General features: G+C 50.1%; 2 protein-coding genes across 6 annotated transcripts in view; one reads left to right on the forward strand and one right to left on the reverse strand.

Moving 5' to 3' along the window:
• Positions 1-9,265, forward strand: part of VCF1 (VCP nuclear cofactor family member 1) — a 24,109-nt gene extending 14,844 nt beyond the window's left edge. For 3 of the 4 annotated variants that reach the window (XM_077253425.1, XM_077253424.1, XM_077253426.1), the window contains 3 exons: positions 1,332-1,470; positions 3,271-3,364; positions 6,428-9,265. In XM_077253425.1, the coding sequence (XP_077109540.1) occupies positions 1,454-1,470; positions 3,271-3,364; positions 6,428-6,640 (324 nt within the window). In that variant the 5' untranslated portion in view covers positions 1,332-1,453 and the 3' untranslated portion in view covers positions 6,641-9,265. Of the gene's footprint in view, positions 1-173; positions 331-1,331; positions 1,471-3,270; positions 3,365-6,427 lie in introns of those variants that run through there. The other variant, XM_077253423.1, reaches the window with a different exon arrangement.
• Positions 7,944-23,916, reverse strand: part of COG1 (component of oligomeric golgi complex 1) — an 18,132-nt gene continuing 2,159 nt past the window's right edge. Inside the window, exons 3-15 of one of the 2 annotated variants that reach the window (XM_077253414.1) lie at positions 21,473-21,705; positions 21,116-21,297; positions 19,567-19,737; positions 19,071-19,227; positions 18,538-18,748; positions 16,768-17,550; positions 16,411-16,557; positions 15,667-15,828; positions 14,234-14,358; positions 14,045-14,153; positions 13,520-13,629; positions 12,529-12,604; positions 7,944-9,449 (exon numbers count right to left, since the gene is read on the reverse strand). In XM_077253414.1, the coding sequence (XP_077109529.1) occupies positions 9,312-9,449; positions 12,529-12,604; positions 13,520-13,629; positions 14,045-14,153; positions 14,234-14,358; positions 15,667-15,828; positions 16,411-16,557; positions 16,768-17,550; positions 18,538-18,748; positions 19,071-19,227; positions 19,567-19,737; positions 21,116-21,297; positions 21,473-21,705 (2,604 nt within the window). In that variant the 3' untranslated portion in view covers positions 7,944-9,311. The remainder of the gene's footprint in view (positions 9,450-12,528; positions 12,605-13,519; positions 13,630-14,044; positions 14,154-14,233; positions 14,359-15,666; positions 15,829-16,410; positions 16,558-16,767; positions 17,551-18,537; positions 18,749-19,070; positions 19,228-19,566; positions 19,738-21,115; positions 21,298-21,472; positions 21,706-23,916) is intronic. The other variant, XM_077253415.1, reaches the window with a different exon arrangement.

Consider the following 23,916-nt stretch of genomic DNA (forward strand, 5'->3'; position numbering starts at 1 on the left):
TACTTGTATCATTATCAGTCTGATATTATAGTCTAAAAAAACATCCATGCAGCGGAAACAAATGTTTTTAGAGCAAAGTAGTTTTTTTGTCAAACCATTAAAATGGCCGCCTTCTTCGTCCAGACTGGCGACAGTTCTGAGCTCGCGTCCTTATTGGCCAATAGAAGCGTTCTTAAAGGCTTGCGTCCTGACGTCACAGGGGCCTGTATCCGGCTGCAGCTATGGTTTGGAGCATAGAGGCCGGCGGGGCCTGTGTGTGAGGAGTATGCACTGCAGGGGGAGAGGCCGGGGCCGCAGCCTCGGGGAGACAGAGCCGAGAGGACGGCTCAGGTAAGGGGGCGCCGCTCCTTTATACTGTGGGTGTGGAACTACAAGTCGCAGAATGGCCGAATCATGGTCTATGACTTCTGTTGTTATTTATACTCGGCCTGGTGCCAGGAGACTGGACTGGAGGGGGCAACAAGGGGTTAAATGGCTTCTGGCCACTGATTTTACCCTGGTGGCTAGTAAGATGAGGCTGCCAGACTGAGCCACAGGGGTCGTGGGCCTAAAGACTGGGCCCAGATCTAACCAGTCTGTAGAGGGAGTCGCTTTTTAACCCTATAACTGCCGATTTGTTTATTTTTTCAATTTTTTTTATTTCTGAGTACATAAAGCTGTGCGAGAGCTTGTGTTTTTGTTTTTTAATATATTGCAGAGGGTCTGATTATTATTTGTATTTTTATTAGTATTGTATTTATCTAAAAAAAATATATACTAGTCCGATCTCAGTGTGATGTAAATTAGTGTATATGTATGTGTGTATATATATATATATATATATATATATATATATATATATATATATATATATATATATATATATATATATATATATATATATATATAATTATTTAGCTATTTTTGAGCCTCCTGAGGGGAAACAAACCTGCAATCGCCGAAGTATTGGAGTATACAGTGAAAACCATGGCCGCACTTCACAGGAGTAACAAGGACCTTTGGTGGCATGCGATCACTCTGATTGGAGGGGAAGGAGTTAAATGACCTTAAGTCAGTCTGGGGTGTTTTTTGTCTCTTTTGGGGGTGGGGTGGGAATTCAGTCCAGGCCCCACCAGAGTGGCTCAGGGTAGAAATGCCTCCAGCAGCATGAGGCGGCTTTTTGTTACTCATTGGAGAAGGTAACGGGTGTTTTTTAGGGTTAATCCATTAGACCTCTGTTGTGTGCCCCGCACTATAGGTGGGTTTCACCCTTTGGCAGTTGCGGTTTCTCTTGTCACATTGTATATTTGATCTAAAAAAATACATTTTTAATCTAATTTCTTCTTTCCTAGCCTGCACTAAGCAGCGGAGAAATCGCAGTGGACAGCAGCCTCCACTTAATTACTGTGGGACCCAGATCCCACCCTTCATCATCAGCAGAGGATCCCGGCACAGCCGGACGCCAGAGTCCCAGATGTTGCCTGATAGCAGGTCAGAAATTAAGTCTTGTATTTCTTGTATAAATTCACTCTTGTCCTCACCACTTAAAGGGATCCAGTCAGCAGCACTGTTTTATGTATGGAAGTAGTGGCATGGCTGTATAGGCACTCCTCTCCCCCTAAATAATCCTCTTTTTTTTTTTTTTTTAGAGATCTGATGTCAGTCATCAGGAATCTAGTGTAGAAACCATATGCAAATCAGACAGGAAGTGCCCTGGGGGCGTATCAGTAAATATTCAAGTATATAACACGCCCCCAGTGCACTTCCTGCTTCATTTGCATATTTATTTCTGAAAATAAAGATGTTTACCTTGGTTTACAGGCGCTGTGTGAAATTGTGACCCAAAAGCTATGGTGTTCCTCAGCTGTCTTTTGACTGGAGTTCTCCTGTCTATTATAACCCCCCACTAATATGGGTGTAATCAGCAGTTTGCTTTTGTTTGGATAATACTGAGTCACGGTGACAGCCGCACTGGAGATATTCTGCAATCTGACACTGCTGTGACACTACAAATTCCAGCAGGACGTGATCACGCTGCTAAACTTACCCTCGGCTCCAGTTACAGTAAGGGGAGGGGGTTACCAGACTTGTGTCCTCACTTTTTGGGGGTCCCACCTGCCGAACATTTGGCATTAAATGTCTTTGCTCTGAATTGCCCTTTAAGGGGGGCATCCACCTTTATGAACAATTTTATTTTATTTATTTATTTATTTTTACTTAAATGCATGTATTTAGGGCCAAAAATCATTTTTGCAATTGGATTTCATTACATAATTATTTACAGACGTTGGTTTCCAGCATACTCCATTTTGAGGTGGTCTTCAATCAGCGAAGTGAAGAAAACAGCTAAGAGTTAACCTCTCTTAGTCAGGATGAGCCCGCTGACTGTGTTTTCTGCAGTAGGCAGAGAGGCTATAGTTCATAAACGGTGCTAAATTTATCATGAAACCCAATTGCGAAAATAATTTTTAGCCCCAAAAATTGTATTTAAGTGAGAAAAAAAGTCATCTACCGTGGACAACCCTCTTTAAGTTCCTAAACTTTGTAGTGTGTCAGGAGTTCAGGGCTCATCCGCTTACCCTGGATTACACCCTCATATTACAGTACAGGGTGGCACACGAGGTGGCGGTGTATTAGTGCCAGTCTGTTTTGATGCCAGGTCCGTCATCGGGTTCCTGGATACTACAGGCCAAAGCTGCAGAGCAGACAAAGGTGTGGGTATGGCTGAACGTTTCCCCGTGCCAGTGGGGGTCACTGGAAAAACAAACTGGATAACACTATTTGTAGCTTGTAACCATGGAAATGCATAGGTCTGCCTAAGAGCTGTGTACACAAAACGGTGAGATCATACAGGTCTGTTTAGTCCTAGATTTGTTTGCCGTTGCAGCAGTGTGTGTCATGGCTTTTCTCTAGCTAGAGGCTTAGATTTGAAATGGCCGATAATAGAAAGCAATCGATACGCCGTACGTGTACGGCTAGATATGGCTATGTATTGCAAGGTCCCTTTGTGGGATTCTACATGTGGCGTCCACCTCGGACAGGTGGACGCCGTGCCGGGTACAGGGGGGGGTTAATCTGATCCCACGGTGGTAGTGTGCACAGAGTACGCTGTCGGATATCCCTGATTGAAGTGAACGGGAGCTGAGCCACAGGACCCAAGAATGGCCACCAGCAAAAAGCCTTTACTAAAAAGTAGCAGGCTCAAAGCCTGAGGCTGCACTGTCTACGTCCAGCATTTTCTGTAGAACTGCTGTTTAACTGACATGTTTATTTTTATATTTCCATTTTTAGAAAGAGACGGCGAAACAATGATGTCTCCCAGCTCCCACAGACTAAACGGAGCAACAGGAGCCAAACATTCCAGGACTGGGAGGCTGAGGCAGAGGTAAGTGTCCCCTCCATATGGCAAGACCACTGTGCATGAGATTAGCATCCCCCCCCCCCCCCCCTGCATTGTAACCTCTGTGTAGGAGATTAGCATAACCTTCCCCCTCTGCATTGTGACTGCTGAGGAAGTTGGCATTCCCCCAACTGCATCTTGAACCCTTGAATGAGATTGCATTGTGACCACTGAGCAGGAGATTCTCTCCCCCCCCCCCCCTGCTATGTGACCACTGAGCAGGGGTGAGGAGGTAGCGTGGGAGATGCAATGTGTGGTTGGAAAGTTATGAGTATTATAAGAGGGCAAGGTCTTTCCCGCCAAAGGAGGAGAGAATCTGTAGTAGAAGGCAGAGGACAGGTCTACAAGGAGGAGTATAGAGAATTGTCTGTTAGTTTTGGCAGTAAGTCGTTAGTCATTTTTGTCAGGGTAGTTTCATTGGAGTGGTGGGGATGGAAACCGAATTGTGGGTTGTCAAAAAGCGAGTTAGATGAAAGTTCAGCATGGACATTAAAGGAGTTTTTGAGGTGAACGGGAGCAGAAATATAGGGTGATGGCTGGACATAGAGGTTGGGTTGAGGGAAGGTTTCTTCTGAATAAGTGGCATGTGTAAAAGCAGAAGGGAAGGTACCAGATGTTAGGGCTGGGATGAGCAAGAAGGTGGGATGGGTAAGGGTCAACTGCACAAGTGGTGAGGTGGAGACAAGATGAGTAAGCTCACTTTCAGTGAGGTGGGGAGGATTTGTGGTGGTTGAACAGTAAAGACTTGTCTGAATTGTTTTTGAAGTGTCTGACAAAGTCTTCTGCAGAGATGAGAGGTCGGAGGGGGCAGTGGTGGGCGGAGGAGGGAGTTAACTGTTGAATAACTGTTTATGGTTGTGGGATAGAGAAGACCTGAGGCTTGTAAAGTTGTCCTGCTTAGCAGAGGTGAGGGCCGACTTGAATATGAAAGTTGCTTGCTGCGTTTTCTTCCAGTACTGCTTTGCAACCCTGGACACGTGCCGAAGATTTTTTTTGTGAGGTTTGTGTGCCAGGGTTGTCTATTGATTCCTTGCCCTTTACTATGTATGTATGCGAACAAATCACTAGCTGCTGCCAGTGTGGCGTTGTAGAAAACAGTGTCTGTTTCATGAAGTGAGGATATGGTGAACAACGGTCCAATAGTCTTTGAGAGCGCACCCCTGCAGAAACCTAACTGCTGGACTTGGGGGACAAGTGGAGAGGACAGGGCTGAGACAGTAAGTAGATGGTTGACAGGCGGGTGAAGAAAAGGTCTGATATGTCAGTCTGTGTGGATGGATGTGGAGGACCATTGTATATGACCGAAGGGTGAAGCAAGTGATGAGTTTGGAGGCTGCCGACTGGTGGGTGTGAGAGGGGATGTTGAAGTCACTCATGATGATTGGAATGTCAGCAGAGAGAAAATGTAGAGGCGATATAGAGAAGTGGTTGATAAAGGTTATGGCAGGACCTGTAGGGTCTATGATAGAGGAGGGAGAGCGGCTATGTCGTAGTGCTCTTGGCGGGAGAGCAGCTATGGCGCAGTGCTCTTGGTGGGAGAGCAGCTATGGTGCAGTGCTCCTCAAAAGAAGGGAGGGTAGAAGTGGGATTAGGTTGAAGGTGCAGTTGTTGGACTGGAGAAGGCCAACACTTCCACCATGTTTATTGCCAGGGAGATGAGTGTGGGTCCAGTGAAGACCACCATAATACAGTGCAACAGGGGAGGCTGTGTCCGAGGGCGTCAGCCATGTTTTGATGAGGCTGGGACGAATGGATTGTGAGAATAAGAGGTCATGAATGATGTGGAGTTTATTGCAGATTAAACAGGAATTGGCTTTCCAGAAATTGCGGTAATTTTTAGTAGATGGGGGAATGATAGGAGGGAGAAATAAATAAATAGGTTTATTAGCTGTGGAGGTCCAGGATTAGTTGATATGTCATCAACAGTGAGGAGAAGCATAGTGAGGGTGTGGAGGTGGGGGAAGGAGAGTGCCTGATTTGTTTTTAGAAGGAGGGATCTGAGGTTCAGGAGCAGGTCAGCAGATGGGGTAAGAGGGCAGGAGACACAAATATTTGTGTATTGGTGTTTCGGGATGGAAAAGGAGAAGTAAGTTTAAGTAGAGCCAAAACTGTAGCTCATTTAAGCATGGTGGAAAGTGAGGAAACTTGCAGATGCAGTTAGTGATCTGGCAAGCTCTGGCATATTTCTCTTGTGGAAGTGAAGGAGCTGCACACTCAGACCTCAGTCAGTGGCTGGGAAAACAAAAACCTCATAATCTCCTCCGGTTCTCTGTGCACCCCCTTCTGGCACCACACCCATCACCTTTCTCGGCTCTTCCATCTCCACAGGAGGCCTCTAACTGGGCCTCAGGCTGTGTCTTGTTGCGTCAGAGGCCTTCTTTGAAGATGGAAACTGAATAATGCAGCAGCCGGTGATGTGACTGCTGCCAAGATGTGTTGGGTTGTGCCCAGCACCCACCCATCTCTCCATGACTCAGGACTTCAACTCGGACAGGATTAAATCTGAACCAAGGTGTGAAAAAAAAAAAAAAACCTCTGCAAGGAGTAACCCAGGCTTATGTGGATGTTAGGCTGGGGCTCCACAGAGACTTTACCCACAGGTCATGCGGCTAGAGATTGTTCTGACCTTGCCACATCCCATGGGCACCCCACAATCACTGTGCCCGCTCCATATAGTGATGGCATCTCGTCTGCAAGTTTCACCAATGTAGTGGGGCGTTGGGGGCTTCCTCCAAAAGCAAAATCGGACTACAGTTGCGTGTATCGGTGGCTATCCCATTAGTTAGGGGCTGAGTTTAAAAACCTGACAGGGTTCTGGTGAAATAACCTGGTGCCTGTGGGTGGCACTAGAGATTTTTTTTTCCTTTTGAGAGCTTATTTGCATAATTTTCCCATCAGGCCCTTAAAGACTCTCCACAAGATAAACCAGCACCTTCAGGGAGACGTATCATCTGATTCGGCTCCGCCATGGGGCTGATGCTATCACCTTTTCTGATTTGGGTGCAGTAAGTTTTCCCAAACATTGTGTGATTTTTCATTTTCTTTTAGTCTTTAGGGAGCGACAGCAGTAACGGCAGCCTGGATCGAAGCAGCGGCTCCGAGAATCCCCAGACCATGGCCGGATCGGGCCCCGCCACACCACAGCCAGTCTCCGTCCCAGAGCAGTCGGCGCTAAATCAAGGACCCTATGTACACATCAACCAGATCTTAAAGGAAGCGCACTTCTCCAGTCTACAACAGCGGGGCTGCCCCTCGTCCTGACCTGCCAGCCATGGATCCTACCCAGCAAACTATCTCATGCCAATATTACAGCCCTCAGGTTGTGCAACCAGTTGCCCGGCAGCTTTATTCAGTTGTTTCAAACTCGTTACTCAAGTTAACAGATTATTACTAGGCTCAATTCGGCCCCATTCTGGCGGCACGGAGGTGCCATTTTTCTTTGTTGTTGAAGATTCTTTGGACAAGGAAACTGAGATGCCATCTTGCCATGCGCATTTAGTTGTGTATATTTGTTTTTTTTTTTCTTCACCCCCACCCACCCCCCCCCCCCCCCCCCCCCCCTTCCAGTTCATTAGCACCTTTTCTAGGGGGGTTGTAAATACACTCGCTTGGTTCCACCTCCATTTCTCAGATTGCAGGAGCAATGGAACAAAAAGCGCCTTTTGTCTTGGACCAGAGCTTCCATCGCTTCTCTTACCACCTTGCGTGGCAGAAGGGTCACCCCACGGCACACCAGGGAGCTTATTTTTGATTTTTCTGACCCACGGTGGTCACTGTTGGGATGCGATGTTGGCAAATCCCAGCACTGGCGCTGCCACAGCTTTTTGGCTGTAAAGTGGTGTTGTGGTCAGGGGGGGCGAGGACGAGCAGATGGTGGGTCTCCTGGCATTGAAGCCTGATGTTAGAGGCTGTGGTTGCATCTATGTTCTCTTCTCCCTACATTAATCACACCTTTACCCCCCCGGGTCCTTTGTTTTTATAGTTTTCTGATTAAGAACGGATCATAAATATAACAATTGGGCTGTTTACTGAAAGGATGGCAGAGCCTCGTCATTTGTGGCATTAGACATCCACAGCCATCGGGGAACGCAACACTGACAGTTGCCCACAGCAACTTTCTAGATGCATTGACCATTTTATCCAGCTATGGCTGTGGCGGTAATGGCTGCCTGTCAGATATTGTGCACGTGTCCGTTCTATATAACTGGTGCACAATACCTAGCAAGTCACCATCCATGCCATCAGCTCCTCTCGCAACCTGAGCGATGTTGGATCACCTCTTTATTGCCTCATTCACGGAGCAGTGCCGCCATAGTGTCTGATCTCAAGAGCACAAACGGTGCTCTTGTCAGAGGGACACCTCTTAGTGCCATAGGCGCCCTGTGAAAAACTGGCTAGGCTATTTACTTTCCACCTTTTATTAAAAGGGTTGTGTTGTGCCCATTCTGACATTGGGCACAAAGTGACATGACTGCACACCGGGCCGGCAACCGTACAACACCCAGCAAGTAGCATGCATGGTTCAGTAACCGTCCAGCCCCATCAGAGACATGCTGTACGGCTCCATGGTGTTACTTGCCCCGTGGCTTGCACTCCTTCTCTTTGGTGCTACATTGGTAAGAAGCCATTGATCGCCTCCATTTCTCAAGGAACAAAATGTAAAAAAAAAATTCCTATATTTTGCACTCGGCAGAAGTGAAAGGAGACGTCTCGTCGGGACGTACGTAGATTTCTACGAACCTGCCGATAGATTGGGCAGATGTGGAGCTTTCTGCTGCTCGAATAGTGTATATCATGGTCTATGTACAAACTGCAGTGCCCAGACTGTTTGTGGGGGGCCTAGCCCAAACCTGGAGCCTCAGACACTTTAATGTCTGACCTGCGCTCAGTCTGGGCATCTTGGTTATGTATATGGACTGCAAACTATGCCGTCTAGCCCCAGCCTGAGATTAGGTAGGGTCACGTCCAAAAGGCTATGGTGGCGTGATAGAGCAGCCGGACCCCTGCTCTCCGATCATTAATAAGGATGGGGTCTATATGCATCTGCATGAGGGGAGCAAAAAAAAAAAGTGCATTAAGTGCTAATGTACCAGCCCAAAAGTGGGGCAGAATTTGCGTTGGTCAGGCAGGGGCTACAGGGCGACTTTCGCTGTGACCAAATTTGGCTATGTGTTGCCCCTACATCACGGCTCAACAGCAGGGCTTTGGGTCACAATGTGACCCCCAACAAGCAAGATAACAGATCAACTTTTTTTTTTTGCAGTACCCTCAGGGGTCGCAATGAGACCCTATTCACTTGTATTGGGCTGCAATATAGCAGCGACTCCTGGGGTACTACAAAGTAGAAGTGTGGCCCCAGTGTAATGTCACCTTGGAAAGGAACTTGGACAGATAATAAACTGGTTAAACAGCGCCACTTCTATCTTCAGGTTGTGTGTGGTATTGCAGCTCCGCTCCAATGACTGATTAAGAGTTACAATACTATATACATCCCTGTATAAAGGAAGAAGACAGACCGCTCTTGTAAACCACTCAGCAGCCAAACCCAAGGTGTCCATGATGGGAAATTGGCCAGGATGTTTGCGTGATCTAATGGACGGTCGCTTGCTTTTAGGACTGGTTTCTTCATTAAATGGGCACATGGGGGACCTACATGTAACTATAAAGGGTCACTCGCTATCAGAACTCCGGACCTGCAGTTTATTTTGGAGACATGGTCATCTGTGTGGTTTACATTATTATTATTTTCTTTTTTTTTTTGCTGCCAGAGGAGAGTGCGAGGAAGTTTTGTATCTTGCTCCAACATGATCCTGAATTATGAGGTGGAAACACAGGCAATACAAACTGGGATTGTTGCACAATAAAAGTTATTTAATTTGCTCAAAATGCCACTTTCTTCGAATGTGTCAGTTCTTTAGCGCGGGTGGTGTGGTCACTTGGTCATGCTGGACAACCACCCCAGTTTGAAGAGGGACGGGGCCTGCGTGTCGTCGTCCTGCGTCGCCAGTTGTCTGAATAAAGACCCCGGTCTGAATGTGTCCTCTTCAGCTTTCGGGATGGTTGCAGTCACCTGCAAGGATCAGGAAAAAAAAAACAATAGTATTCTCGTCATCTGGGAGATTTATCGAAACTGGTGCAAGCAAAGCCAGAGTGCGACTTTCTGGGACCCCTGGAAACATGGGCTCCGATGTGCTGGGGTGCAATCACACTGCAAAGTCTCATGCAACGGTAAAATCCAAGAGCTCTAGGGGTCCCAGGAAACACACAAACAAAGCTGCTTCTATATCCTTGTCAAAATGACATCCGTATGTAGGAAGACTAACATAACGACCATGGGGGCTTGTGACCCCCGATCACGTCGTAGGAGGGGTAATATGGGAGCTGGATGCCCACCAGCAATCACATAATTTATATGACAAACAGCTGCATTTAAATGGTTAAACTGCAATAATGGGAGCAGGGTCTGATTGCTGCTGTTACAGAATGAGGCCAGCTATGTGATACAGCCAGCATCTGCTATAGAGACAAAAAACGCACACCCGACATGCATGGTATTATTGGAAAGGGGTAAGGCTGTATGCACACATTGCAAACTTGTGTTTTTCCCTTGCAGATTTTCTAGATAAACCTGAAGCAATCCTGATGCCCGAAAAGTGAATGAGAAACCTGAAGTGTCATGCACACGTGGAGTATTTTTGACTTCCTCATTTGGTGCAGAAAATAATCTGCAGTTAATTCTCTGCATTTTTCACCATTGACTTCAGTCAAAAACAAGTGTTTTTCCTGCTAAGAAGTGCAGAAATCTTACTCAACGTGTGCATTTAGCCTAAAAAGGATTGATTCTAATAACTTGTGAGTGCAGCTCTGGGGTATAATACAGGATGTAACTCAGAATCAGTACAGGATCAGTAATGTATATACACAGTGACTACACCAGCAGAATAGTGAGTGCAGCTCTGGAGTATAATACAGGATGTAACTCCGGATCAGTACAGGATAAGGAATGTATGTACACAGTGACTGCAACAGCAGAATAATGAGTGCAGCTCTGGGGTATAATACAGGATGTAACTCAGGATCAGTACAGGATCAGTGATGTAATGTATGTACACAGTGACTGCACCAGCAGAATAGTGAGTGCAGCTCTGGAGTATAATACAGGATGTAACTCAGGATCAGTAGAGGATAAGTAATGTATGTACACAGTGACTGCACCAGCAGAATAGTGAGTGCAGCTCTGGAGTATAATACAGGATGTAACCCAGAATCAGTAATGTATGTACACAGTGACTGCACCAGTAGAATATCTTCAGCATGACTATTCTGGCTCAGATTCAGACCACTATGCTCTGCCAGCACGTGGTGGAGATATTACAGAGCACATATGAGGGAGAACCAGCTCCGTTATTTTTCCTCATGGGTTCTCTCTGACATGCACTTATATAAACGCAATTCACTGCAAGACACATCCCAACCCTTCAGCCGCTTACACACCAGGCTCCCGCCCTCGCGGTGCAGACATCTAGAGCAGGATGTGGTCCGCTAACAGCTAGAAGATAATTCACAGGAGTAGAAAAAAAAAAGTTTCAGAATTCAATAGCGATGTCCTGCCCCAGGGGGAACAGAGACTAGCCCTCCTAGGAACCTTTGTCTAATCATCTTGGATGTGGAGCAGGACTACAACTCTCAGAATGCCCTGGCTCTTGGATCATATTGAGAGCCATCATTATAATAATAATAATAATTTTTATTTATATAGCGCCAACATATTCCGCAGCGCTTTACAACTTATAGAGGGGACTTGTACAGACAATAGACATTACAGCATAACAGAAATCACAGTTCTAAATAGATACCAGGAGGAATGAGGGCCCTGCTCGCAAGCTTACAAACTATGAGGAAATGGGGAGACACAAGAGGTGGATGGTAACAATTGCTTTAGTTATTTGGACCAGCCATAGTGTAAGGCTCGGGTGTTCATGTAAAGCTGCATGAACCAGTTAACTGCCTAAGTATGTAGCAGTACAGACACAGAGTGCTATTAACTGCATAAAGTGTATGAGAACACGATGCAAGGAACCTGATTGTGTTTTGTTTTTTTCTATGTTTAATAGGCCACACAGGGATAGTTAGGTTAATGCGTTGAGGCGGTAGGCCAGTCTGAACAAATGCGTTTTTAGGGCACGCTTAAAACTGTGGGCATTGGGGATTAATCGTATTAACCTAGGTAGTGCATTCCAAAGAATCGGCGCAGCACGTGTAAAGTCTTGGAGACGGGAGTGGGAGGTTCTGATTATTGAGGATGCTAACCTGAGGTCATTAGCGGAGCGGAGGGCAGGGGTAGGGTGGTAGACTGAGACCAGAGAGGAGATGTAGGGTGGTGCTGAGCCATAGAGTGCTTTGTGGATGAGGGTAGTAGTTTTGTACTGGATTCTGGAGTGGATGGGTAGCCAGTGTAATGACTGGCACAAGGTAGAGGCATCGGTGTAACGGTTGGTGAGGAATATGATCCTGGCAGCAGCATTCAGGACAGATTGGAGCGGGGAGAGTTTGGTAAGAGGGAGGCCGATTAGTAGAGAGTTACAATAGTCCAGACGGGAATGAATAAGAGAAACAGTAAGAGTTTTTGCAGAGTCGAAAGTAAGAAAAGGGCGAATTCTAGAAATGTTTTTGAGATGCAAATAAGAAGAGCGAGCCAGTGATCGGATGTGGGGGGTGAATGAAAGCTCGGAATCAAGGATAACCCCAAGGCAGCGGGCATGTTGCTTTGGAGTAATGGTGGAACCACACACAGAGATGGCAATGTCAGGCAAAGGTAGGTTAGTAGAGGGAGAGAACACGAGGAGTTCAGTTTTTGACAGGTTCAGTTTCAGATAGAGGGAGGACATGATGTTAGAGACAGCGGTAAGACAGCATCATTTTGCATCGCTACAGACCACTGCCCTTTAATAACGGATAGCCTGTACTTGGCATGGGCCATCAATATTCCATCGATGGGGCAGCCACGGCCCTAATTATCTCAATGATTGAATGCACTGGGTGCCATCTGTCCCCATCTAATAAGTTCTAGACCGAAAGATGGTGCAGAAGGGCACAAGATGGGTGCCCCATAGGGCAGAGCATATATCGCACACTGGCGCAGCGCTCACCTGCGTTCTCACCTCTTCCACGGTTCTGCTCAGTGACTTCCGTGAGCTCGTCATACTGAGAGGAAGCAGCCCGAACCTAAAAAACACAAGCCCATAAGTCGCTTCTCGGTCACAGACAGAACGGCAGCAGGAGATGCACCTGGTCGTCTTTGTGGTTGGCACATTTCCTGCCAAATACAGAAGTATATCGCAGCAAAGGGAGGCAGGAGATCCCAGGGACTAGAGGGCAGATAATGAGCAGGAGAGCTGATCCTAGGGACTAGAGACCACATAATGAGCTAGAGAGCAGATCCCAGGGACTAGAGGGCAGATAATGAGCTGGAGAGCAGATTCCAGGGACTAGAGGGCAGATTAATGAGCTGGAGCAGATCCCAGGGACTAGAGGGCAGATAATGAGCTGGAGAGCAGATTCCAGGGACTAGAGAGCAGATAATGAGCTGGAGAGCAGATCCCAGGGACTAGACAGCAGACCCCAGGGACTAGAGGGCAGATAATGAGCTGGAGCAGATCCCAGGGACTAGAGGGCAGATAATGAGCTGGAGAGCAGATTCCAGGGACTAGAGAGCAGATAATGAGCTGGAGAGCAGATCCCAGGGACTAGACAGCAGACCCCAGGGACTAGATAAAGGGCTGGAGAGCACATTCCAGGGACTAGATAACAGATAATGGGCTGGAGAGCACATTCCAGGGACTAGATAACAGATAATGGGCTGGAGAGCAGATCCCAGGGACTGCTGCTTGCAGACATCATAAATTGCTCCAAGGCTGTGATCACGTGTGACAGATCTGCTGCCGATTTTCTCTCTGGGTTTGGAGGAAGATATTCGGCAGCAGAAAAGAGGAGATTTTTATTTGTGGACAAAACTTGAGGTGAAATACTATTTCAGTGTCTTGCTCTACATCACTGAGTGCGCAACCACAACAGGTGCACTTATTTTCCGTTGACTTCTGTGGTCAGACTCCATTCCCACACATCTAATGTGGCCATTACCGTATCTGGCTGGATGCCAATGGCAGCACATTGTGCGTCTCCTGGACCCCCAGCGTGGAACTTCTGCTGATGAACTGGTTTTCAGCTCCTGTGAGTAACCCAAATAGGACCTGCAACAAGAAAGGGAGTAACTCCTAAGACTGCGCCTCCTCCGTCATGTGACAGTCAGGTCCATGACTAGGGATGGTGATAATAGATTTGCAGGACCTGATGCAGCGGGCACATCATTGATCTGGTCGGTGGATAGGAGCCCTGAGAATTGCCTCTTATCTGACAGCATCCATGGCTCTACATCTGATTAGCTGGCTTGGTGCGACGTCATCATTGTAGTGTGACTCACGTGAAGATGCGTCAAGCTGAGCCATGGATAATGTCAGGTTGGAGGTGGTTCTCAGGGCTCCCGTCAGGTGACCACTGGACCAGGTCCTGAAAATCGATCCTCACCATCTCTATCCATGTCCATTTGATAATCCAGAGTCAGATCCACCTGATGCCATATTATAACACAGCACACGAGCCACTTACTGACGTCCTCTGAGCCAGACGGTTTAGGTTCACATTCAGATGTGGGGTGAAGACGTCCAAATCGAATGGATCAATGCGGCCCTCCAGCTGATCGGCAATGTGCTGAATTCTGTAAAGTAACCGCAATCCCATGTCAAATCGGACTATGCAGTAATCCTATGACAACACCCCCTGTCACCAGTAACATACCTGGAGTCTGGCTTCGTTTTACCACTCTTTCCATCTTCTGCACGGGAGCCGAGGACCAGGCACAGGTAGCGGAGGTCAAATAGAAGCTGCAGAGCTCTGGTCTGTGTGACGGGATTTGCCGATTTCTGCAAAAAAAAATTAAAAATTATGTGCGGGTCTAGGAGGTTATGATTCAACTTTGAGTGCACACCCCAGAGAACAGGCGGGGGACGGGCTGTGCATATTCAGAAGATGACTGCATTCTTTCAAAGACAACACCACACTTGTTCTCAGGTTGCGCGTGGTATTAGAGATTAGCCCTACTCATTTTGCTTGACGGGACACAACCTATGGAGGAGGATGGCCATGTTCGTAATTCAGTTCAACTTAAACCCCCTTAATCGAGCAGTACCCTGCTTCTCTTCAGTGCTGCAGGCCCCCTTGCCTTGCTCTCCTTCATGCTTCCTGATATAGATCTTGACAGAGGCAATTTTTTGTTTCTATGGATGATGTGACCATTGATGGTTGTGAACGTAGTGACTGACCAATATTCATTACTATTTACACACTCCACGTTTCCTTAGTGGTTCATGGCCATGCTCTCCCCTGAATGTATAGCAGAGTGGAGTATAAAATAGCTGAGCTGTGCTACCACATGGCCGTCAGGGCAATGAGAATGTCGTGTGAGGGTCTGGTTATTTTTATTTTTTTTATTAGACAGGGTCATAGGTGCATCTGTATTTCCTGAATTAGATAGAGTCATTAGGTGCATCTTCTGTATAGCCGAGCTGTGCTACAACCCAGTTATAAGATGGTTTATAAGGCAGAGTCATTAGGGGCATCTTCTGCATAGCTGAGCTGTGCTACAACCCGGCTATCAGATGGTTCATTAGGCAGGGTAATTACAGGCATCTTCTGCATAGCATAGCTGAGCTACAACCTGGCTATCAGATGGTTTATTAGGGGCATCTTCTGTATAGCTGAACTGAGCTGTGCTACAATCCGGTTACCAAATGGTTTATTGGGCAAGTGCATCTTCTGCATAGCTGAACTTGCTACAACCTGGTTATCAGATGGTTTTTAGGCAGTATCATTAGGGGAATCTTCTGCATAGCATAGCTGAGCTGTGCTACAACCCGGCTATCAGATGGTTTATTAGGCAGGGTCATTAAGGGCATCTGTCTGCATAGCTGAGCTGTGCTACAACCCAGTTATCAGATGGTTCATCAGGCAGGGTCATTAGGGGCATCTTCTGCATAGCTGAGCTGTGCTACAACTCTGTTAGATGGTTCATTAGGCAGGGTCATTAGGGGCATCTTCTGCATAGCTGAGTTGTGCTACAATCCGGTTATCAGATGGTTTATTAGGCAGGGGCATTAGGGGCATCTGCATATGCTCCACCAACAGTATTAGGACTACTGTAAATCGGATAAATATATATAATATGACCAAACCTTTCCCAAACCTTCCTGGCACAGCTTCTCGTATGCACCGAGTACTTCATCCAGGCAGCTCCTCAGTAACGCCTGCAGGGTCACCTTGGGTAGGGCGTGACCTCCGACTCTGTTGACCGCTTGGCACAGATTAAACAGAAGCGACTGTACGTACCAGGAGCACTGCAGAAGGGAACCACAAATACAAAGATTACGATCAAGTCAAGGAGTGGACAAAAAGCAGTGAGGATATTAGTGAAATCGCTCATTACTTGCAATTTCATCCCAAAAAGAGTAAATTCACCACGGCTATTGCCTTTTTTTTACTTTATAGGAGCTTGTGTTTGTAGTGTGTATTCAACTGGAAAGGATAAAGTAGGCGGAGCAATGTCATTTTCAGCTGGAAGCAAGCATAGTACTCAGCCTCACAATTGCGGAACAATGTAGTATTCATTAAAAATGTCGACAATAGTAAAGGCTCCATTTCTATGGTGTAGAATTATAAGACAAATATAGTGATGGAAAAACTGAGCATCGTCTAGAAGGAGGTGTGGGGCCTCCTGTGGACACGGGACACATTGATGTCAGAAGTTGGGGCAATTATAGCCCCAATGTACACCTGCTAATAACAGATTTAATCTTCTGGCACCAGTATTGCCAAAGATACCCCTCCCCCCCAATTTACCAATAGCCGTGCCTCTTAATAATTGTGCCAGTTTGGTTTAAGATCGACGTTTACAGCTTCAATCCTAAAAAACTACCCACCTGTCCAGGTAGTCGAATCTTTGACGTGACGCTGCTTCCCGCCTCCGTTTCTTCCTGAATTTCTATTTCGTCCCACTGGGTGGCAGTAGCAAGTGCTGATCCAGCCGCACTCTGCAGCAAGGTATTCGTGAAGGAATGTACCAAGTGCTGTGGGGAAAAAGGTGCAAATGAGAAATGTTACTCCCCAAACCTTCTACAATGCAAGGGGGCAGCATATGACGTCCCAAAATAAGAAAAACCACTAAAGCAAGATCTGCACAGGAGCTGCTGGAAGAGTTCAGCTCTGAAGCTTGCAGAATTGTGGGCACTGTCATTATAATGGTGATCTATAAAGCACTTCTGCCTCCCAGCACTTACTTTTACCACGGTGGCGCTCCAGATGGAGTAGGCATCCAGGGACTGTGTTACGAGTTTGTCTTTCAGCTCCTGCCACTTGCAGACGACTTGCGGCTTGTCGGCGGCCCTCCCTTTACCGGACTTCTTGGTGGTCTTAGCCTCCCTTATCGTATGTTCGATGCCGCCGGACTTTCCTAAGATGCACTGCTTCAAATGAGGGCAGAGTTCGCTTAATGACTGGCACAACCTTGCCAGGAACAGTACCCTGCCCAGTGTATGCCCGCACATGGCAGCGTTATTGGCGGGCTCTACATCTGCCGCAGATTTCAGCTGTGTCCTGACCGAGTCCTGGATGTGCTGCATGCACGTGAGGCAGTGGTGGCATAACATCTCCTGCACCGTGCCAGCATCTCCGTAACGATCGAAAGCCGAGGGTCTGCCGCCAAGAGGTTGGCCCTGCTGATCGCCGGTAGACACCTCCCTCGGGAGGTAGGAGAACAGGTCCTCCAGTTTCACCTTCAGTTTGAGGTCTATGACTTGGCAGAAGCTCTGGATGCAAGGAGTGACCGCCTGGGCTTTAAGGGAGAGGCCGCTCCTGCGCTGGGGGCCGCGGTGGGCCACACTGATCCAGGCGGCGTCTGGCGGAAGGTCGCTTTGGCTTTCGGACCACAGGAAGGAGCAGATGTTACCTTCGTGTTGGATGTGCTTCAGGGAGTCCGGGTTCTTCTCCAGGTCCTGCAGGGTGGAGAGCAGCAGCTGCACCGACTCCGAGGAGATCGACTCCAGTCCTTCTTTCATCAGAGTCTGGGCAACAGGGAGGAAAAAAAATGGCAAGATTACAAAGGGTTAGTGCAAGTTGTCACCCCATCCGCAGGGTCGACATCACGCTGCTGGGGGTCCAACTGATCCTGAGAATGGATCTCTAGAAGTCCCCTTTACAACGGATGGGCATGTCCGTCCCCTACTCTGCCGACGTTGGCAATAACCTTTAAAAGGCATCCATACACAAAGCTGCCCCCATACACGTAAGAAAAAGCAGCTCCCAGACACCTTAGGTGGCCGCTTATCTCTAATGATAACACAGGACTGGGCATATTGAAATCAAATATGCCCGATCCTTCTTTCCTTCCATCATCTGTCACTGAGGTACATGGCACAGGTCAGCCGTTGTCTTATGGGCGCTGGGATGAGGAGAAGAGAGTGCTTTTTCCTATTCGATAGGAATGTCAAGGCTGCAGCCATCACCTGACAGTTCCCCGGAACCGGGACCGTGGTAGACCAACGGGGGACCCCCGGCAGCCAGTAGACCGCTAGGGGACCCCCGGCAGCCAGTAGACCGCTAGGGGACCCCCGGCAGCCAGTAGACCGCTAGGGGACCCCCGGCAGCCAGTAGACCCCTAGGGGACCCCCGGCAGCCAGTAGACCCCTAGGGGACCCCCGGCAGCCAGTAGACCCCTAGGGGACCCCCGGCAGCCAGTAGGCCCGTAGGGGACCCCCGGCAGCCAGTAGGCCCCTAGGGGACCCCCGGCAGCCAGTAGGCCCCTAGGGGACCCCCGGCAGCCAGTAGGTGACACCAGCAGCCAATAGACCGCTAGGGGACACCAGCAGCCAGTAGACCGCTAGGGGACACCAGCAGCCATACGCTTGAGCAGCACAGTTCCAGTAGAGATTTCTGTTTTGGACTTTTGACCATTAATAAAAATTCATAAAGTAGTGGACAACCCCTTTAATGAGGCTCCTCGGAATTGGTCTCTAATGACTTGACATATAACCTCCAAAGCGAGCACTGACCTGCAGTCGGTCCAGGAACAGCTGCTGCATCATGTCCTCCCAGAACCGGATGGGACGGTCCAGCAGTCGCTGACAAACCTTCTCCCAGTTCAGGCTCATGGAGTCGCTGGTCAGCAGCTCCCACGCGGCGTCTCGGATACCGGCCAGGCCCTTCAGGGTCTTCACATAGACCAGCAGCGCAGAAATCCCAGATTTTATGTCTTCATTGCACCTGGCGGAAATACAACAATGGCATAAGATACACGCCCTTACCCTCACCCTTCTTAAAGGGATTTTCCACTCTTAAAGGGGGTTATCCAACAAACGTTTTGTCATAGGATATACAAGTATTCATGGGGGCCTGGGCCAATAACGAGACTGGGGGTCCTGTTAAGCCGTGTGAGCAGTTTTGGCCACCACTGGGAACAGCTGATCAGTGGGAGTGCTTGGTGTCAGACCCCCACTGATCAGACATTGATTAATGACCAATCCTAAAAGTAGGCCATCAATGTTTAAGTCCAGGACAACCCCTTTAAATACATACAGGATCTTACAAGTTAATCCACTGCTGCAGAGTTTCTCGTAGATAGTCCTGGTTTATAGGGCGAGCGAGGGTCCGCAGGGTGGGCTGGAAGTCCAGGACAGAGGGCGGCAGGTGCTTGGACCAGTTGACGGACTGCATCTCCTCTCTTAATACTTTGATGCCTTTCCCTTTAATAGTAAAGAACCAAAAACGATGAGACGGCAAGGCGTGCGCCCACAGGTCAGCGGGAAGGGAGCGCGCCCACAGGTCAGCGGGAAGGGAGCGCCCCCACAGGTCGGCCGGCAGGGGGCGCCCCCACAGGTCGGCCGGCAGGGGGCGCCCCCACAGGTCGGCCGGCAGGGGGCGCCCCCACAGGTCGGCCGGCAGGGGGCGCCCCCACAGGTCGGCCGGCAGGGGGCGCCCCCACAGGTCGGCCGGCAGGGGGCGCCCCCACAGGTCGGCACTCACATTAGCACAGGTTCAGCAGGGGAGCTGGCAATGCCACTGGTGAGATACGGGCATCTTACCTCCAGCCTGCTGGGCGGTGACTGTCTCTAATATAGAGAACAGGAGGCCACAGCTGAGGGCAGGGTCGGCCGCCACGGCGTCGGGCTGAGTATAGAAGAGGGCATGGGCCTGGTACAGGGTATTTGCCAACAGCTCCACCAGGGAACACACCTGGGACTTTATGCTGGAACCTGGAAGACAAGATAAAAAAAAAAGATAGATGTCTTAGATTGATACTAGTATAAAAGCAGCACAGAGTGTTTCAGCAGACGGACGCTCTTAGGCTGCTGTCACACTATCAGTATTTGGTGAGTTTTTATCCTCAGTATTTGTAAGCCAAAACCAGGAGTGGAACAATTAGAGGAAAAGTATAATAGAAACATATGCACCACTTCTGGATTTATCACCCACTCCTGGTTTTGGCTTAGGCTACTTTCACACTAGTCCTTCGGTACGGGCAAACCGTCGGACAGTGTGCTAATTAATGACAACTTGGGCAGCGGATGCAGTCTAACGACGCATCCACTGCCCAGTGTGATGAGCGGGGAGGAGGGGGCGGAGTTCCAGCCGCGCATGCGGAAAAAGCGGAACTGATGGACAAAAAAATGCTACATGTAACTTTTTTTGTGCCGACGGTCCGCCAAAACACGACACATCCGTCGCTATGTATAAGTCTATGGAGAAAAAACGCATCCTGGGGGCAACTTTGCAGGATGCGTTTTTTTCTACATAACGACGCATTGTGACGTGCGTCGTACGACGCTAGTGTGAAAGTAGCCTAACATGCAGCCCTGTGCTCACGTGAGCGGACTGCGATCTGCTCTGGGCTGTGCTGAAACACTCTGTGCTGCACAGTAATCACAGTCCCTGAATGGTCAGCCGGTGACTCGCTATGATCTCTCTCCCAACGGGACATGTCCCCGTGACTCACAGTAACCTAGCGCCTTAAGGGTACGTGTCCATGTTCAGGATGGCCGGAGTGGCAAACCCGCTCCGACCCCTTCTGTGACGCGGTGATTCCGGATGTGTTCATTGCTCACATCCGGCATCATCGCACCCCACACATAGGACCCTGTGTTTTACCTTGCGGCGGCGCATTGTCCCCGCAAGGTAAACGGACATGCTGCAATCTAAAAAGACGCCCCGCATGTCCGGAATCGCAGGGTCGCCGGGTGCGTGTTACCACTCATAGTGGAGACGGGATTTCATAAAATGCCCTCCACTATGCTGGAACATCTGGACGCTGCGGATCTGCGCAGTGTCAAACACGCAGCGTTTCCTGAACGTGGAAACATACCCTAAATCATCAACCAGCAACATCATTTCGCTCCCCGCTGTCTCCTGTATAGGCGCAGCCCCCTCATGAATGAAATCCCCACGTGTCATCAGCTCAGCACACTCTGCTCCTGAAATCCTCTGTGCTGCTGAAAGACACTGTTCCTACTGCTTTAATCAAGTCCTGTCAGCCCCTAATTACATCACATGACTGGACAAGCTGCACTCATTTTCTGAAATCCTCTGTGCTGCGTACAACCTAGCAGTGGGTGACCCCCGGGCCGAGTCCCTCACCGTGGTGCGGCTGGTTGAGCAGCTGCTGAATCCCGGCCTTTCTAGCGAGCAGGAACTCGGCCAGGGCTTGTCGCGGGGAGCTGTCCTCCAGGAGCATGATGGAGCAGAGGGCCTCCGCCACTGACTGGTCAGAGGCCGACGAACATCTCAGGAGGGACTTGCTCTCCTGCAGAATGGTGGCGCTGTAGGGGGACAATGGAAATTACACATGAAAAATATACGGCCGCCTTCTTCCTCCAAAAGCGCCACGCCTGCCCACAGGATGCTCCTGGTACTACAGCTCGGCTTCATTCACATTACTGGAGGTAAGCCGCAGTACCAGACCCGGCCTGTGGTGAGGGACGGCGCTGTACTTACCGGAAGGTGCCAGCGGCCGCCACCTGGCGGATGAGTATGGGGAACTTGGCGAGGACGGGGCTGTAGCGGGAGGTGGAGGAGTCCAGCTGCAGGAGGGAGTGCAGGTGGCAGCACAGGAGGTAGAGCTGAGTGGCGCGCAGGAACTGGGAGGACTCCATGGCGCTCCAGATCTTCTCGGGGATCTCCAGCAGCAGTTTGATCTGGGCCGCCGTGCAGTAAAACCGCTCCTGGGACTGAAGAGAAAGGGATCATTGTACGTCTGGATCATCACTGCGTGTACCCACCTAAAGGCACATTTACATGGGACTGCTCTGACGTGCCTCGTGCAGTGAGCAGGAAATACCACATTCCTACGCATGGGATGCAGATGTCGTGGGTATGTTAGCGCCAAAACCTGCTGCGTGTGAAGTCAGCAGCAGGTCCATAAGAGACACATTAGAAGACACTAGCGGGGGCTGCACTGCCCATAAGATGCCAGCGGGGGCGCAATATTACACCTGGGAGGGCGATTATACTGCTGGCACCTGCAACCAGAGCAAGCTCAGATTGCTGCTAACAGATATTAGAGTGATACGATTTCATCATGCGCCCGGTTTGATGCCGTGTCGCAATCAGAAGATGTGTTCTCCCCCTGTACAGATGCAGCAGAGCCGGCCGTGTCCCCCCCTGTACAGATGCAGCAGAGCCGGCCGTGTTCTCCCCCTGTACAGATGTAGCAGAGCCGGCTGTGTTCTCAGCTGTACAGATGCAGCAGAGCCAGCCGTGTCCCCCCCTGTACAGATGCAGCAGAGCCGGCCGTGTCCCCCCCTGTACAGATGCAGCAGAGCCGGCCGTGTTCTCACCTGTACAGATGCAGAAGAGCCGGCTGTGTCCCCCCCCTGTACAGATGCAGCAGAGCCGGCCGTGTCCCCCCCCTGTACAGATGCAGCAGAGCCGGCCGTGTCCCCCCCTGTACAGATGTAGCAGAGCCGGCCGTGTCCCCCCCTGTACAGATGTAGCAGAGCCGGCCGTGTTCTCACCTGTACAGATGCAGCAGAGCCGGCCGTGTCCCCCCCTGTACAGATGCAGCAGAGCCGGCCGTGTCCCCCCCTGTACAGATGCAGCAGAGCCGGCCGTGTCCCCCCCTGTACAGATGTAGCAGAGCCGGCCGTGTTCTCACCTGTACAGATGTAGCAGAGCCGGCCGTGTTCTCCCCTGTACAGATGCAGCAGAGCCGGCCGTGTCCCCCCCCCCTGTACAGATGCAGCAGAGCCGGCCGTGTCCCCCCCTGTACAGATATAGCAGAGCCGGCCGTGTTCTCCCCTGTACAGATGTAGCAGAGCCGGCCGTGTTCTCCCCTGTACAGATGTAGCAGAGCCGGCCGTGTTCTCCCCTGTACAGATGTAGCAGAGCCGGCCGTGTCCCCCCCCTGTACAGATGCAGCAGAGCCGGCCGTGACCCCCCGTGTACAGATGCAGCAGAGCCGGCCGTGTCCCCCCCTGTACAGATGTAGCAGAGCCGGCCGTGTTCTCACCTGTACAGATGCAGCAGAGCCGGCCGTGCCCCCCCCTGTACAGATGCAGCAGAGCCGGCCGTGTCCCCCCCTGTACAGATGCAGCAGAGCCGGCCGTGTTCTCCTCTGTACAGATGTAGCAGAGCCGGCCGTGTTCTCACCTGTACAGATGCAGCAGAGCCGGCCGTGTCCCCCCCCCCTGTACAGATGCAGCAGAGCCGGCCGTGTCCCCCCCTGTACAGATATAGCAGAGCCGGCCGTGTTCTCACCTGTACAGATGCAGCAGAGCCGGCCGTGTCCCCCCCCCCCCTGTACAGATGCAGCAGAGCCGGCCGTGTCCCCCCTGTACAGATGTAGCAGAGCCGGCCGTGTTCTCACCTGTACAGATGCAGCAGAGCCGGCCGTGTTCTCACCTGTACAGATGCAGCAGAGCCGGCCGTGTTCTCACCTGTACAGATGCAGCAGAGCCGGCCGTGTTCTCACCTGTACAGATGCAGCAGAGCCGGCCGTGTTCTCACCTGTACAGATGCAGCAGAGCCGGCCGTGTCCCCCCTGTACAGATGCAGCAGAGCCGGCCGTGTTCTCACCTGTACAGATGTAGCAGAGCCGGCCGTGTCCCCCCCTTGTACAGATGCAGCAGAGCCGGCCGTGTCCCCCCTGTACAGATGTAGCAGAGCCGGCCGTGTTCTCCTCTGTACAGATGTAGCAGAGCCGGCCGTGTTCTCACCTGTACAGATGTAGCAGAGCCAGCCGTGTTCTCCCCTGTACAGATGCAGCAGAGCCGGCCATGTTCTCCCCTGTACAGATGCAGCAGAGCCGGCCGTGTTCTCACCTGTACAGATGTAGCAGAGCCGGCCGTGTCCCCCCCTTGTACAGATGCAGCAGAGCCGGCCGTGTCCCCCCTGTACAGATGTAGCAGAGCCGGCCGTGTTCTCCTCTGTACAGATGTAGC

This window comes from Ranitomeya variabilis, chromosome 4 (genome assembly GCF_051348905.1).
Source record: "Ranitomeya variabilis isolate aRanVar5 chromosome 4, aRanVar5.hap1, whole genome shotgun sequence".
Lineage (NCBI taxonomy): Eukaryota > Metazoa > Chordata > Amphibia > Anura > Dendrobatidae > Ranitomeya > Ranitomeya variabilis.